Source organism: Magallana gigas, chromosome 5 (genome assembly GCF_963853765.1).
Source record: "Magallana gigas chromosome 5, xbMagGiga1.1, whole genome shotgun sequence".
Taxonomy (NCBI): domain Eukaryota; kingdom Metazoa; phylum Mollusca; class Bivalvia; order Ostreida; family Ostreidae; genus Magallana; species Magallana gigas.
The window spans coordinates 38,325,964-38,341,523 of record NC_088857.1 but is presented as its reverse complement, the minus strand read 5'-3'; the positions used below and the strand labels follow the sequence as shown (position 1 = coordinate 38,341,523).

Sequence of the window (15,560 nt, the reverse complement as noted above, 5' to 3'; positions counted from 1 at the left end):
CATTTAAAAATTGTTGGATATATTTCTCTTTTGGGGGGAGAGGTGCTAGAAATTAATACAGCGTTACTAAAATAACGTATCAGCGCATGTTAGAAGTTTCAAACTGATTTGAAGACATAACTGTAATTATGAAAATCTTACTTCACTATATTTTATGAAAATATTTAGAGAATTTCAAAAACAAAACACAAACTCTTATACCATTTGTAGACTATAGAATAATTTCATTGAAGTTTTATCTTAAAGATTTATCAGTTTTTTAAAATAGATTCTTTATCATCTTTTTTGAATAATCTGAAATCAACAGCTGACTCGTACTCGTTATTGATGTATTAAATTATTATACCAATTACGAATACAGAAATCAAATAATGGAATTCAGTCTCTTTCTGTATGTATATATGTTCATCAAAACATCTGGTTAATCCATTTTTCATATGATGGGCTTCATTTTAACTTCCTTTCATCAGTGAAAAGTTTTTTACGTACACGAGTTCTAAGCATGTGTGTCCTATTATTCAGCAGCGTGTTAAAACACGTGCAGGAGAGGAAGACCATTTCAAAGAAGTCACAAAAATTCTTGTTTCTGTCCTGTAGACGATTAGAATCCTAATGTTATTGTGAATCGCTTCTTTATCATTTGGTAAACGTCGTATTGTAACGACTGATGGTTTCAATACTTTATCATGATAAATGTCATTGGAGATCGTGTATATGAACATAGTCATAGAGATTGTATATGATAATAAACAGTGGTTTTTTTTGGTGTTGATGTTTTAATTTGTTAAGAAATCATTTTCATGTCCATAGATTCGATAATGTAAGTTTATTCGGTTCTTGATTGACTAAGAAGATGATATATATTACGCTTTTCAATCAGTATTCAGTAAAATACATCTACAAATCGTGAATGGTACTACACAACTCACTGAAATATCAAAGGAGATTCAATTACGTAATTCAATTAGGCAAGCACCAGTTCTTTGCACTGATGGAACGAGCCATTTAATGAATGAATAAGATATAGAGAACAAGTGAGCATCATCTTAAGAACTGGTGAAGTGTATTTCCTTACGCCACCACATCACGCTTTGAGCAAATATGATAAGCATTGCTAATCCAAAAGAAATACTAATTGATGATCCACCAACACACGCTATTTTGATATAGATAAATATGTATGAAGATCTACGATCGAGGTACGAATGATGGATAGACTAAAATAATAGGTTTCAAAGAAACGAAGAAAAAGATTAAACAGAGCCAACGAAGTAATGAATTTTCTGAGAAATAAAAACTTAACATGAAAGTAGAGTTGAGTTCATATTGCTCATTGACAGGAAACGATTAATCGCCATCTATTTCATCTGAAATGCCCTGTCTTCGTTTTTTTTTTTGACTTGGTAAGAGGAAAAGAAAACAAAGAGAAAATTGGCAATTAATCTTAACAAATATTGAATAATTTTCACTTTTTTTACAGAATACTACTAGAATTGCAACAAGTATTTTTTTTTTCAAAGATACAGTGAAAACAAAATTGTGGTTCATATTTTACTTGATTATAGCTACCTGTACCATGAGATATTATATTCTAATGAAGGAAAACAACATGTTTATCACACATTTTATCATTAATGCTTTGTTATGGTTCATTTAATGCTATAATTCAAGTAAACTGGCAAACCCTTTAAAATTATGTTTGCTTCCCATTAATATTTTCTGCAAGTCATACATTGATAATTATAAACTAATTATAAACAAACAAGACAAATATTTTCCAAATAAAAAAGATGAAGACATTCTTTTAATTTATCGAAAACATTGCATCAATTTTTTTCAAGGTCATGCTTAAAACATCCAAGTAATTGTAATGATTAAAATATAATCATTTATCAATAAATCATGACTGTAGTAAACAACTTTTTATGTGGCATTCTGAAACTATATTTTGATGCAATAGACACCTTCAGCCTACATATAATCATACATAATAATGTATTTATGCACGATGTATAACATATTTACCAATATTCATTGTCCTTCGACTTTTTTACAGCTCATCCTCTAATATTCTACCTGTAATGAACAATGAAGCTAGACATCATTAAGATGTTACTCGTTGATATGATATCCGCTGCCAGGGCAATAGAGGCTTAAAATAAAAATATGACATTTCAATTGAAGGACAAGATGGTAATGATTACAGTATATTAAAAAATTGTTGATATACAGACTACTACATGCAATTTGAATAGACCCAGCAAAATGAATAACCATTAAGAAACTAAGAATTTTCTTTGGTCATGAATTTCAATAGCAAAGTCACAAGATTTAAAATCATAATTTACGGAAATACCCTTTGCAACCAAATTATAATGCCCTGTCTCTTTTTATATGAATTGTGTTGTCAATATACAAATTCTGATTAACTATATGCTTATGTAAAAGCCCCTTTAAATACCAGGTCCTATAGTTTTGCTCTTAAGTAACAGGACATGAATGATTTAATTTCTTTCATTGTCATACTTTAAGCTAGCCTGAAATTGTCCAGTACGGTGAATTCATGTGCCAATTCAAGTAAGAGGTTATGGGACTGGTCTAAACAAGCGATGTCCCAACGCTTATCAGTGACCTACAATACCTTGTTATTATCGATTTGCTACCCAGGTGAAAAATATACGTTGTACGTGGATCAAACAGTCGTCAATATGATGAAATCGTTAATATCTACAGTAACTGTTTTTCTTCTCGTGTTGAGGTATAGCTATGTACAAGCACTAGCTGTTAAAGTTTTAAAGCCTCCGTCGACAAAACAGGGAGTGGAAGGCGCCCTATTAATTGCCCCTGGTGCGTATATAAAAGGGGAGGCGTATGAATCTTTAGGTGAGTCTATGAATATTTATGATATTACATAACAATCACGTTTGTTTCCACGACATGTAGCATATATAATGCGATCTTTATAGTTTAGTATTTCACATAATATAAAAGTTAAATAAATTTCTAGGAAAATGGTATACAAATATTGTATGATTTGTAACTAAGGAAGTTGTCAAGAAAATTCAATTCATATCTAATTTCAGACTTTCTAAAGCTTTTGAAAACATTTTATTGGTTTTATGCTAATAAAATGAAAGTTTTAATTTTATTTGCTTTTACACAGACCTGAAACGATGATACCAAATATATACTATTCCGTATAACTTTTATTTTAAAAAAAATTAAAAATGCATTAAATTAATAAATATTCGCCCGTATAAATCACTTTTCTTGAAATTCCCATAAACTTTTTTATTTATTCGTATTATCATGTCCTCTAAAATATGCATAATCTTAACCTAATTACAAAATCATATAGACACGTATTAACCTTCACAATATTTATTTACGTCGATTTTAAGAACAGTCTTTATTGTGCTGATGTCAAACTTTAATCACTATATATATCAATTGAAGAAAAAAAACATCAAATAATTCGGTGTGTGTTTGGTGGTTTTACAACAGGCTTACAGATTGGTGAAACCTGCAACTTCCGACTATGGGTGGTGCTTCTTTTGGATTTTTTTGACGACATTGTCAACCCACCTCAGCTGCAGGAAGCCGTTACAAAAGCCCGCAATTCCTTGAAAGAGGAAGGGTTCCAAAATGACGGTCCAGTGTTTCTTGCCGGACACAGTTTGGGGGGTACTTTTAAACCCAAACTTTAGATTTCTAATTTTTGATTCTGTAATTATAATTTAATTGCAATTTGTGAAATACGAATATTATGAACATTATTCACCGATGGTTAATAAAACATTTTAAATATAACATAAAGGGTATCTTCTTTCTGCACAGGAACAATGGTATCCATGTATGGACAACAGTCACATGGTTTATCTGGCGTTTTACTTTACGCTGCCTATCTTACAAAAGGTCACAAGCTCAAAGACTACCCGGTACCTGTAATGACCTTGTCCGGCGATCTGGACGGACTGACAAGAATAACTCGAGTCATGGTCACATTCAAGTAAGACACATATCTGTATCAAATAAATTCAGTCGATATAGCTGTCATGCTTTTTCCCTACATTAAACCATTAGATCATCGAGTGCGATATATTTAACTTCATGTAGAAATCTAACGCAGAAGAAATCAAAGTCAAACTATTTACAATAACACACATCATTATTAAAATATCAGGTACTAAACAAAATGTTTTTTTGTTGAATACTTCCTCAAAAGACTATATTTATCAGTATTATACATGGTAATAATATGCATGACGAATGAACAAGGGTCAGGTCGGGGTCAAAAACTCTGCTGCTTACCGTCAGTGGAAATTCGGCAGATATTCTCGGACTTTGACATATTTCAGGAAAACGTTACCACTTTATTTCCAGTTATTCAAATCAAGGTGGACAGCGCTGAATCCATTGTGTCAAAATAGATTTGTTGTACAAATTGTGTACAGCGCCACACATGTATAGATATATTTATAGAAAATGATTTAAATAAATGAACATTCTTTACATATTTTAAATTGAAAGAGATCGGTCAGTCAAGTCATCTCTTTAAGTTAATCACTGTCTTCGCGCATTAATTGTAAAGTATTATTTTTGAATGGAGATATATGGTGCACAAGTACTCTTTGTATTTTTATAGTGAGCTTTACAATGACGTAGCGACGGACCCAAGGGCAAAATACCATACTCCCGTGATTTTGATGGAGGGGGTTAACCATGGTCAATTTGCTTCGGGCAGGATGCCCAGTAATGTCGCAACGCATGATCTTCCTCCGGATGTTACTAACACAACTGCGTACCAAAGAATCGCAAACTATACATGCTCTTTTGTCTCTTACACGCTTCGCAACAATACATCCTCTCAGTGGGTTTTGGACGAAGGGTTCAACAAAACTTACCAACTTATTCAGGTAAACTGCGAAGTCCAAAATAGATTCAGAATTAAAATTGATCACTTGTTTACATTTCTTTCCTTTTTTCAAATATATATAGGTGTCATTAACCTTGATGTTGTTATTAAGATTAATTACGACACACAAATGAGTTTCATGATATAACTTAGATTTATATTAAGTTTTATTAGCCTTTGAGGCGAATGAAAGAGCTCGATACAAATCGGTTTTCAACCTCTAACTGGACCCAAACAGCGCAGAAATCTGTCATAGCACTACAAAACGCATCGCAGATCTTAGTAAGTATGCTTAATCCATTTCAAATAGATTACACTTAATCAAATTCATTATGGGCATTAAATAAATGGATTTCATCTTTTGACTTACGTGTATAAACATTTTCAGTGAACATTAGGATATTCAAGCATATTCCCTGATTGCATGAATAATAAATATGCAAACCAAGCAATTGCAAATACGCATTAGTCCCATGATCACTAACATAAAATGTAAACTTCTTCATTGGACATATAACTTTTATGTTAGCAACTTCACTTATACAGTTATGAATGCAACCGATGATAATATTGATATGGAACAAAGAAATCTGCAAAATACGATTGCTCATTTAACATTCAATTTGATTAATTGGAAATAATACATCTTAATGTATACAGGACTGTGCCTGATAATTATACTAGTGTCAATGTGGCATTTTTACACCCGCTTAAGATGCAGTTTTGGAAAAAATCAATACATACAAAACAAATAGTTCTCCCATTTTTTTTTAATATCCTATCGGAATTGAAAGTCCTCTGTAATTTCTTGTTTTCCGATAGGAAATTTCAAATTTTCTTTAGGAATATTGTTTTTCCTATGGAAAAAAGTATATATTTGTAGGAATTTTTTTTAAAGGTAAATATCTCACTTGACAATTGAGATACAATTATAACAAGGGTGGTTTAAACTCCTCAAGCAATGGGTTAACATAAGACATATTTGAATTTTATTTATATATGCAGCTTAGACGGGTGAAAAAATGCTACCTTGGCACTGGAATAATTATCTGACACAGTGTCATATCATAAATGCTTTGCTTCGAACAGGCGATAACGATTCAGGGAGAAAAACCTTTGTATAATATATCAATATAGTATTGTCTTCAGGTAAAGGGTGTAGAAATCGATGGAAAGGTAATAAAATTTTCGTCCCTATCACCAAAAACTGAGGTGCTTAACTCAACATTATATGTAACCACCTACTCTGAAGTGACGTACCCATTAGATCCATTTGACGTCACGCTGAATCCACTGTCTGCAGTTCAAATTCAGGCAAAAATGATTTCTCAAGAGAGAGCAAAAGGATTGTTTCCACAGGGGCTGTATCGGAGAGGAAATTTCTCATGCAAATATGTTAATGAGGTACATGATTTTTTTGTTATTCCATTTTGTCCACATTTTAATCTTGGTTTAAAATTAGTGTTGCCATATTTATCCTGCATTAGCATAATCGGGAAAAGCGTTGAGAACAGTGACTGGCCAAAAATATGAATTCCAGAAAGAAAAAAAATCAGGCTTGATAATCGCTTATATAATTCATCTATATCTTATTAAATTAAATTAGTTTTCATTTTATTATATTTAATTTGTAGCTAAGCGTTCTTGAAGCGTTTTATAGCTCGTCCAGTGTTGCCAGGGAAAGATATGCTAGAAAGGGACGCCAAATGATCCTTGAAGAAGACATGTTAACTTCCAATCAACTGGCGTGGCTAGTCTCCCAATTACAGCTTGTAGAACTTAGTGATGGTCTTCATGTGCAATCTCAGAGATACGAAACGACATATAAGCCATCACAAAAAGACTCTTCCGGATTCTTCTATTGTTCTCTGTTGTCGCCTTTCCGAGCAATGGAATGGATTTATGTTGATAGTCTGCGACCAATGAAAAGGCAGAACAAACCGAAAGCCTGAATTAAAAGGTTGAGTTTTTACAAAAGCCCTGGTAGAGGTATCAAAAATCAGTAGCGCCAAACAAAGTTAAAATACATACCGAATCTACATTTAGTTAAATAGAAACCATAATGTATGTATCGTGTTATTTTCATCATGAATTGTATTTGTGACAAATCAGAGCCAATGAAATCCACTTCAGACAAAAAATCTGGGTTTTTTCTTTATCTTATAGAATAAAGAACTTAATGATAAACGATACATAAATCTTGATAGAAGATTTAGGGTATATTTTGCCGCTTTTTTATGTGGTTAGCTATAGAATAAACAACAAACACACCATCTCCAGCAAGAACTAATCTACTTTAATACAAAGTACACGGATACTAATTATTTATGAATGGTTTATGTCCTATTCATTTTAAAATAGACTAACACAAAGGAAAGAAACGTAGATTTTTCACAATGATTATGATTTTCTAATTGGTTGAAAGCCAGTCTTAATAACAAAAAGTCACACTTCATGAAACAGATTTCTCATGATAAAGTTTCGCCATAAAAGAAAACAATTAATACAATTGCATCATATTATTGTCACCTTTAAACCATTAATCAAATTTACATTAATTTTATGAGTTAGGAACCATCCTCCTCCCCCGCACCAAGTTCGTGCTATCACAATTTGCATGATTCTTTATCACATGGCGTTTTATTTTTGTCGAATCTATTTAGAATCCCCGTTACTTTTTAAGACCGTGCTGTGCATCAATATATGTCCTAAATTTATGTCATTTTTTTCTGAAATGATTTTGAATGACAAAGATGACAATGTTAAGGTTATTGGTTTGCGATGCTTTTATTTTTTTTTTTTAATGAATACACATAGTTATCATTTAATTTCTATGAACCAATTTCGTAACAAAAATTTAAAACAATGAAAAATGGGGGACTCAAAAATATTAGTTCATAGTTCAAGGTCATAGCTCTTCGAGACCAAAGCTAGATGCCCCTGGGGGAAAAGATATGCTTTACATTTTAAGATATCTCCGACTTTTTAATTAGTTGGCATTTTAATGGCTTCCTCATTAGGCAGGTAGTAACATGGAAGGAGGGCTGTAGGTATGTAATTATAACTTAATATATTTGACAAACATTTCTTCACTTTTATTAAGGACTTCTAGGGGCAATGTACAGGTGTGTGACGTGATTTATAGGTCCATCTTTCAAGCTGACAAGCCTATGTGTAGGATGAAAGAGTAACCCCTCCCAAAGCCATAAAGTCGAGCTTGGTAGGGCTAAGTATAAAGCTACGAAAGAAACAAGTTTATAGCATCCTTAATTACGTTGGAGAATAATTCAAATTATAATTGGAATGTACAAGGTTAATTGAGATTTTAAATGTACTCTAAAAACTATGGGTTTTAAGATAATATTTATTTTGGCAATATGCAGCTGAACACCAATTGAAGAGATTTATACATCTGTGGAAATAACTGAAGTTTTTCTTGTTTTTTCTGCTTCATCTTTCGTTATAAAACCTGCTTAATTCTTATCATAAAGATAATTATCTTATATCGGACATTATTTCATGCAAGAAAAAGACAACTTTGATGCTATAAAGCGTGGATGTTATTTTAAAACTCTGAAATTCTTTGCATTCGGAGCTAAACAGATGAACACGATATTTCTGTTTAGAAAAAAAATCCGTTTTATCAGATTCATATAAACATATAAACCAGATAGTGTAATCGATTATATCTCCTTTTTCACAAGCATGTCATTTCTTACATAAATCCATCAATAAAGACCTTCTTAAAACTTAATATAATTTCAAACTTTAATCAAAATACAACGCATTTTTGTCACTGAAAAATAATTATAAAATAAATGATATATCGTTTATAGATCTATCGAGTTTTGTGCTCAGACAAATACAATTTACATATAGATAGGAACGAAAATACACGTACAAAATATCTGCTGTAATACATAGCAAAGCAAACACGTTAAATACTCTAAAGAACCAATTATATTTTAAAGTATTGCAATAGAACTACACCACCCGTTCATTCCGTCTGTAATCATAGGGATTTAATCAAGTCTTTTGGATGCCATTCTACGCTGCAGCAACTGCCATTATTTGGAGTTCATCATTGTGTCCTGATTTTTCTGCAAGCAGCCTTTAACCCAATCTCTCTCTCTCTCTTTCTATCTCTCTCTCTCTCTCTCTCTCTCTCTCTCTCTCTCTCTCTCTCTCCAAAATGAAATTTCGTGCCATTTAGTCAACTGGATGTTAACAGATAGATCGGCGAAGGTGATTAAATGACAGAGTCATTCAGTCAACCTTTAGTTACCTTTCAATCACTTTTCAGTTGTTTGAAGCTTCATCCTATGCCATCTCCTTTTGTGGCATGTTACACGAAACATATAAGTTAAGTCAAGGACACAGGACACTTCAGTCAACGATACAAACAACCCATGTTTATTGACCTATTTGGGGAAAGACTGTTAAAATGATAATGGTTCGGATGATGCATTAAATAATAAATTAATGTTTCACTTTCTTAAGCTGATACCGTTTATGGATCACGACTATAAGCTCCTTTTTGTGCAATTAATGCACAGTTTTCGTTTATTGTTAAATGAGAAAATCATAGATGATTACCGTTGGTAATTTGATCATTTTTTATATGACGATCTTAAAGTACCCTAATTTACAAATAATGACAATTATCAAAATAGATTCTTCCTTTTTTTCCAACAAATATAATTTTCAAAACAGAAAACAAATAGGTCATGCGAAATGATAAACACTTATCAATAAAAATTATTTTTGTATGGGGTGAACTGTTTTAGAATAGATGGAAGATGTGTATGAATCTGTTTTCATTATATCTTGATAAAATAAAAAATACGTGTATATCATTCAGGTGTCGTTATTGTAATGCTGCGACCTTGAACAACATTAAGCATTTAACATGAGCTTAGCCGGTGTATCAGAGACCATTGCTTCATAATATTGAGATTTGAATAAATGAACAATTGAACCTTTAACGCTTTCAGTATTTGAATCAATGGATATTAAAAGTTTGAACAAAATGGACTCGGTTCCCATCACATTAAACCTTGAGCACATCAGATGTAACTGATGCTGTGCCATTAAATATAATGAAGTTATGAACATTCAGCTCGAACGTTGAAAGATAATAGTTTAACCCTGTATTTATATCATGTTCTATGAGAGGGGATGTAATATAGATTTTTCCACTTGTTGGAAATGCTCACAAAAATGCGTTTGCAATTTTGGTTCGTCTTAGATTGGATTAAGTTTAGAACTGAGTTTCCTGTGACCTAGCAGTTAAAAAGCATGGTTTACAATCTGTAACAATAATATTCATGTCTTCAGCAACTTCGATTATATTTGTCCAACATCTATGGTGAGAAATCTCTTGTAAACAACTGATGAAATAAACGCATTTTAATATTTGATCAATGAATCAAATGGGACATGTTTTTAACGGTTTTGCAATACAAGGTCAAGAAATTGGTAACAAGTTTGTTCAAGTTTTAGAAATCAAAGTAACAAATAATAATAATTATAAAAGACTTGAGCCTTATTTAGATAAGGGTTTTCTAATATTTGTTGTTTACTTCGGTTCAACAAACTTTCGCATTTTTTTTACTCGGTCTCTTTCGCAACTCGTCAGTCTTGTTCTTGAAGTCGATAATTGTTGTCGTAAAGTTCTAAGACTTCAGTTTATTACATTTTTGACTTAATCTACCATAAGCTGCTTCGTTGCAGTCAAATGACAATGAAAGAGTCAATTGATTTTTACTATTTTTTTTCTTTTTCTGCAAGTAAACACTTTTTCACAAGGAAGTCCGTGGTGCCATGCATTTGGCATGTGATCATAGCGTGATAGTATGTGATATAGATAGATCCAATATCGAAAATTTAAAACAATAATTATTTCTGAAAAATATTAAGTATTTCATACAGTTACCATTCAAAGCTTAAAAATTGTTAGTCTTCAATTGATTATAGTATCTGATCTTTGCTGAAGTATTGTGCTTTGCAAATTAAAAGTGGCTTATTTTCTAAGTAAAAAACTAAACCCTTTTTATAAAGCTAGATATTTTATTTTCTTTATTGAGATGTGGATTTAATTGCAATTGAGCCAAATGATGATCTCCGAATAGGGTTGTCTTCCTTAGTTCAATTACAGTATGTAAACGATCTTATAACTAATATAAGTTAATGAACAAACATTGATTTTTTAACTCCTCTTTATAGTCAAGTGGGTACTGTAACACTAATCAGTACATAAGACTAAATGCATCTACCATTAGATATTAACTCTAACCTCTGCTTTATACTCGGTGTAAATAGTAATATCACTAATGTAGGTGAGAGATGAAATAATGTTGAATACATAGACACAACATTGTCCAAGGACGTTTGAGTTTACTACTAATCAAATCTTGTGTACTGTGTTACCTATAGGATCATTATAGTACGTTCTAATCTATATTTATGATCATTTTGTAAAGAAAAACACCTATTTTGTACGATTCGTGGAGTTAAGTTAAAATTTGCACAAAATATCAATTATTCAAGGATTATTAGATAGTCATAATGAATTCTCTTGTTGCAACGTTTTATGTATTTTTATATATTAATACATAAACTTCTGTTTTCTGTGTTTTGTTATTCATGTACTTTGAGGCTGATTTTTATGTTTTCATGCTACACATTTTCACCACATTTTTTATTGTCATGTACAATTATAACTTTTTTGCTACTTCTATATATTCCAAAGCTCAGTTATATTTCTTTTAAATAAATGCCGAGTTATTTTCAAAAATACAACTCATGAATATGTGTAGCTTTAATATCACCAAGCGTTTAAAGCTTGAAGTTTTAATCATTTGTAATTTGTTGACATTTCGTTCAGTGAGGGTATTTGTATCATATGATAAGTATGCCACACTGACATAGATAACTTTTGACAGTTCGTGCCTTTGCATTCCCAGCATACTAAGTTGGCTCATCCCATAGGAGAGTCCCTCATGTCTATACACACCTGACTCAGGAGTATCTACATTGGACACGAAGTTATTTCAATCACTCCTCCACTTTCGTGTCATGGCTAACTGTTATGATGATCTACGTCCCTCAAACATTCGCTCCTTTAACAACATTTCTTTAACCAAAGTCTTACTAAAAATGTTTTCAAGGGTCAAACACGTGATAATTTGGTTAAAGATTTCACTGTTCAGTTCAAAATTACTGGATTTCAGTCTATCCCTCTACTCCCTCTTCTGTTCATTTCACAAGCATTTGTTTTACGTCAGAGCACCAAACATACATGACCATACATCAAAAGGTGTCATCGCTTTCACTTATTTAGAAGTCAAACTTGATCAATATTTAAGAGAAAGATTAAAAATACAGGTGATCATTACAGATTAAGTCACCATTTTCTGAAGTAACCTGCCCAGGTTAATCATACACAATGACAAATTTATTGTCGTAAAAACGAGAGGGCTAATGGGAGGTACATGCATAATTTATCACCACAACCTTGGTTGACTTATTTTAAAAAAAACCGGGCCTTCTATAAAATTCACGTCAACACAGCGTGAAGCCAGTTGAAATACAATCAATGCTAGAGAGAGGACGTGTTTCGTGATACGGCAAACGAAGAAAACACATTTGTTTTGCACTCCGAAACAAAAGTATTAGAGAAGAAGTGCAGTTTGAAAATTTGTTTTCTAGACAAAACTGTTTACAGGATTATTGCTGCGTGCAAATAGAGAGTCATGTAAACAGAAGACATCTATATCAGTGCATTGTTGAGATTGATAGATAACGCGAACAAATAATTGAATACTTCGGAGAATTAGATACATTCTTGACATTGCATCTACGATCTATAAATCTGCGATGTAGGATTATCGGCAGCAGTTATTCTTGCAGATGTGTTTGAAAAGAGGTTGTCCACCGGAGGTTGGCCGAGTATTCCAGTATGCACGACAGAACCATGTCCTGCTTTAGTTCAGCCTGTGAGGATAAATTCAGCTGTTACCAGTCTGTGGAGGAGGCTAAGAGGGCAAAACAAAGAAACAAACAGATCAGCAAACTGCTTAAACAGCACCAGAAAGAAGAGCTGAAACGCTTGAAGATTCTTCTGCTTGGTAAGATGTCACGTAAATTTTGATACCCAATACATGCATGTATTTTAACTGGTTAACGAACGTTTTTGACAATTAAATTTTTATATGTGCACAGTTGATAAATGGCCTCTTGCTTATTAAACATAAACACGTTACCTTTAAAAAATGTTTGCTCTAGTTTTATACTACGTAGATACAATTTATGTTTACTTTATTAAACTAGTTTTAACTCGCGTTAACTTAATTTGTTGGATTTGCAGGTACTGGGGAGTCAGGCAAGACCACCATAACAAAGCAAATGAGGATTATCCATATCAATGGATTTGATATGAAGTAAGGTTTTTTTTCACCAAAAGTGAAAATAAAAAACATGCTTTACATTTGAGGGGAATAAGTTGGGTCATAATTAAGGAACTTCAGTTTATAGGCTTGTTTATCTGTTACAGAGAAAGAGTGGAAAAAATTTGTGATATCCGAAAAAATATTAAAGAATCCATTGTGGTGCTTCTCTCTGCCATGCATCAGTTGGAGATTCCCTTTGAACTCGCGGAGAGCGAGAAAAGCCGAGACTTTATACTGAAGGACGCAGGGAACCCGGATGCTCACATAACAAATGTAAGTCAACTCCCACGAAAACATGCTTTGAAAATTTTCCGATTCTGACACATTTAAGAAAATTTTCATCTTTGAGTCAAAATTGAATGACAGTTTTCCTTTTTGGGGGTCTCTCTTCCGTTTAAAGATGTTTATTATATCAAAATTTTTAAATATTTACAGGAATTTCTAGATCACTCCGAGAAGTTATGGGAGGATCCAGGAGTACAGAAGTGTTATGAACGATCACATGAATTTCACCTCATAGACTGTGCCAAATAGTAAGTATTGCATATTCACGAGAACTTATATTTTATACCATTGATATTAACATTTAACAATGAGAGAGGATTTAAATTAACAGAATTTTTTTGTTTTTAAAAGCTTTTTAGACAAACTCCAAGAAATCAGAAGCCCTGCCTACGTTCCTTCCGATCAGGATATACTCAGGTGCCGCAGTGTGACCACATCAATTCAGAACATTGAGTTCGAGGTTCCCGATGGAGGCCATCAGGTTAGGTTCAATGTGTATGATGTCGGAGGACAGCAAGGAGAACGCAAGAAGTGGATCCAAGTGTTTGACAGTGTGACCGCCATTCTTTTTGTTGTGGACTGTAGTAGTTTCGACCAAACTCTTCGTGAGGATCCCGAGAAAAACAGACTTCTTGAAGCTCTTGAAAACTTTGACCAAGTCTGGAATAACCGATTCCTGAAATATGTGTCTGTTCTTCTCTTCATCAACAAAATAGATGTCCTAGCAGAAAAGATTGCAAGAGGACGTGATATCTCAGAACTTACTAATTTGTATCCTGATATTTTTCCTGACTTTGGTCAATTTGTTCCCTCCGACTCTGACATAAGCCAGTTCCTAGAGGCTTATCCTAGTTTTGAAAATGACCATAGAAAAAAGTCAAAGTCTACGAGATCTGATGTTCATCCGGACACCATAAAAACAGCTGTATACATCAAACATCTTTTCATGGTAAGAGTTAATTAATGGTCATTTATATCAATTAACTTCACATGTATTTTGATGAATCTATTTACTTAACTTAAACACTGCGTTATATTATAAGTGTACTCTCTATGCTTGCAGAAAATTGTGAAAGGTGAAATCAACTTGAAGAAACGAATCACCCCTCATAACAAGGACTGGCATGATGAGCACAGTTGTGAATATTACTACACATGCGCAATAGACACTGATAATGTCCAAAGAGTGTTAAACGGATGCCGTACTCTCATTATTCAGAACCATTTAAGGCGATTTGGAATTATTTGACTCTCAGAGGAGCATTTATCTTGTTTGATGTCTTCGTTCTTTAATCATCTGACAGATGAGAGACACCGCTTACAGCTAAAACGAAGTTCTGACATTTTGCAAAAAATATACACAATTCTCCTGGGGCCATTTGTAGAGCAGCAACGCTAATAATGCTACTAAATGTGTTGTAGAATCAGCGTTTTTAAGACAAAACAGCAAATGCATGAAAGTGAGCAATTTTAAGAGGATAAAGCTAGTCTGTGCGACCTACCTTAAAAAATAATCCACTCTATTTATTTCAAGTTGATATTTGCACTGTATATTTTTTTTTACAATTATTATTTTTAGTATTTACACTCATGTTGTTTGAAATAAAATGATAAAAACAATCATTTTTTTCTTATCGTATTCATATTATTGTACGTTTAAATGTTTGAGCTATGAAATAACAATGTTTTTTGCTTCTCAGAGACCCCTTTTTTGTGGTCATAGTAAACTATAATCAATATGATGATCAGTTTGGTATTGGAGTATACAAATGACCTTGAAACTTCAATCTCAAAGACCATCACATAGAATGCATAAAGTTCTAAGGTTAAAAATAATGTTAAAGTCATATAATAGGAAACTTAAAACAAGTACAAATAATTTCAATCATAAAGTTCAAATAACTCATTAG

The 15,560-nt window shown here is 32.6% G+C and overlaps 2 protein-coding genes across 2 annotated transcripts; both read left to right on the top strand.

Annotated features, from left to right (window-relative positions):
• The first annotated feature begins 2,585 nt into the window (after positions 1-2,585).
• Positions 2,586-7,066, top strand: LOC105337342 (uncharacterized). The gene is made up of 7 exons (XM_011442025.4): positions 2,586-2,883; positions 3,505-3,684; positions 3,838-4,009; positions 4,646-4,916; positions 5,090-5,197; positions 6,065-6,319; positions 6,550-7,066. The coding sequence occupies exons 1-7, from the start codon at positions 2,610-2,612 to the stop codon at positions 6,865-6,867; spliced, it is 1,578 nt and encodes a 525-aa protein (XP_011440327.3). The 5' UTR covers positions 2,586-2,609; the 3' UTR covers positions 6,868-7,066.
• A 5,443-nt stretch (positions 7,067-12,509) lies between these two features.
• On the top strand, positions 12,510-15,273 carry LOC105337340 (guanine nucleotide-binding protein G(s) subunit alpha). The gene is made up of 6 exons (XM_011442023.4): positions 12,510-13,044; positions 13,284-13,356; positions 13,470-13,638; positions 13,801-13,898; positions 14,002-14,599; positions 14,714-15,273. Exons 1-6 carry the CDS (start codon positions 12,876-12,878, stop codon positions 14,897-14,899), a joined length of 1,293 nt encoding a protein of 430 aa, XP_011440325.3. The 5' UTR covers positions 12,510-12,875; the 3' UTR covers positions 14,900-15,273.
• Positions 15,274-15,560: the final 287 nt, after the last annotated feature.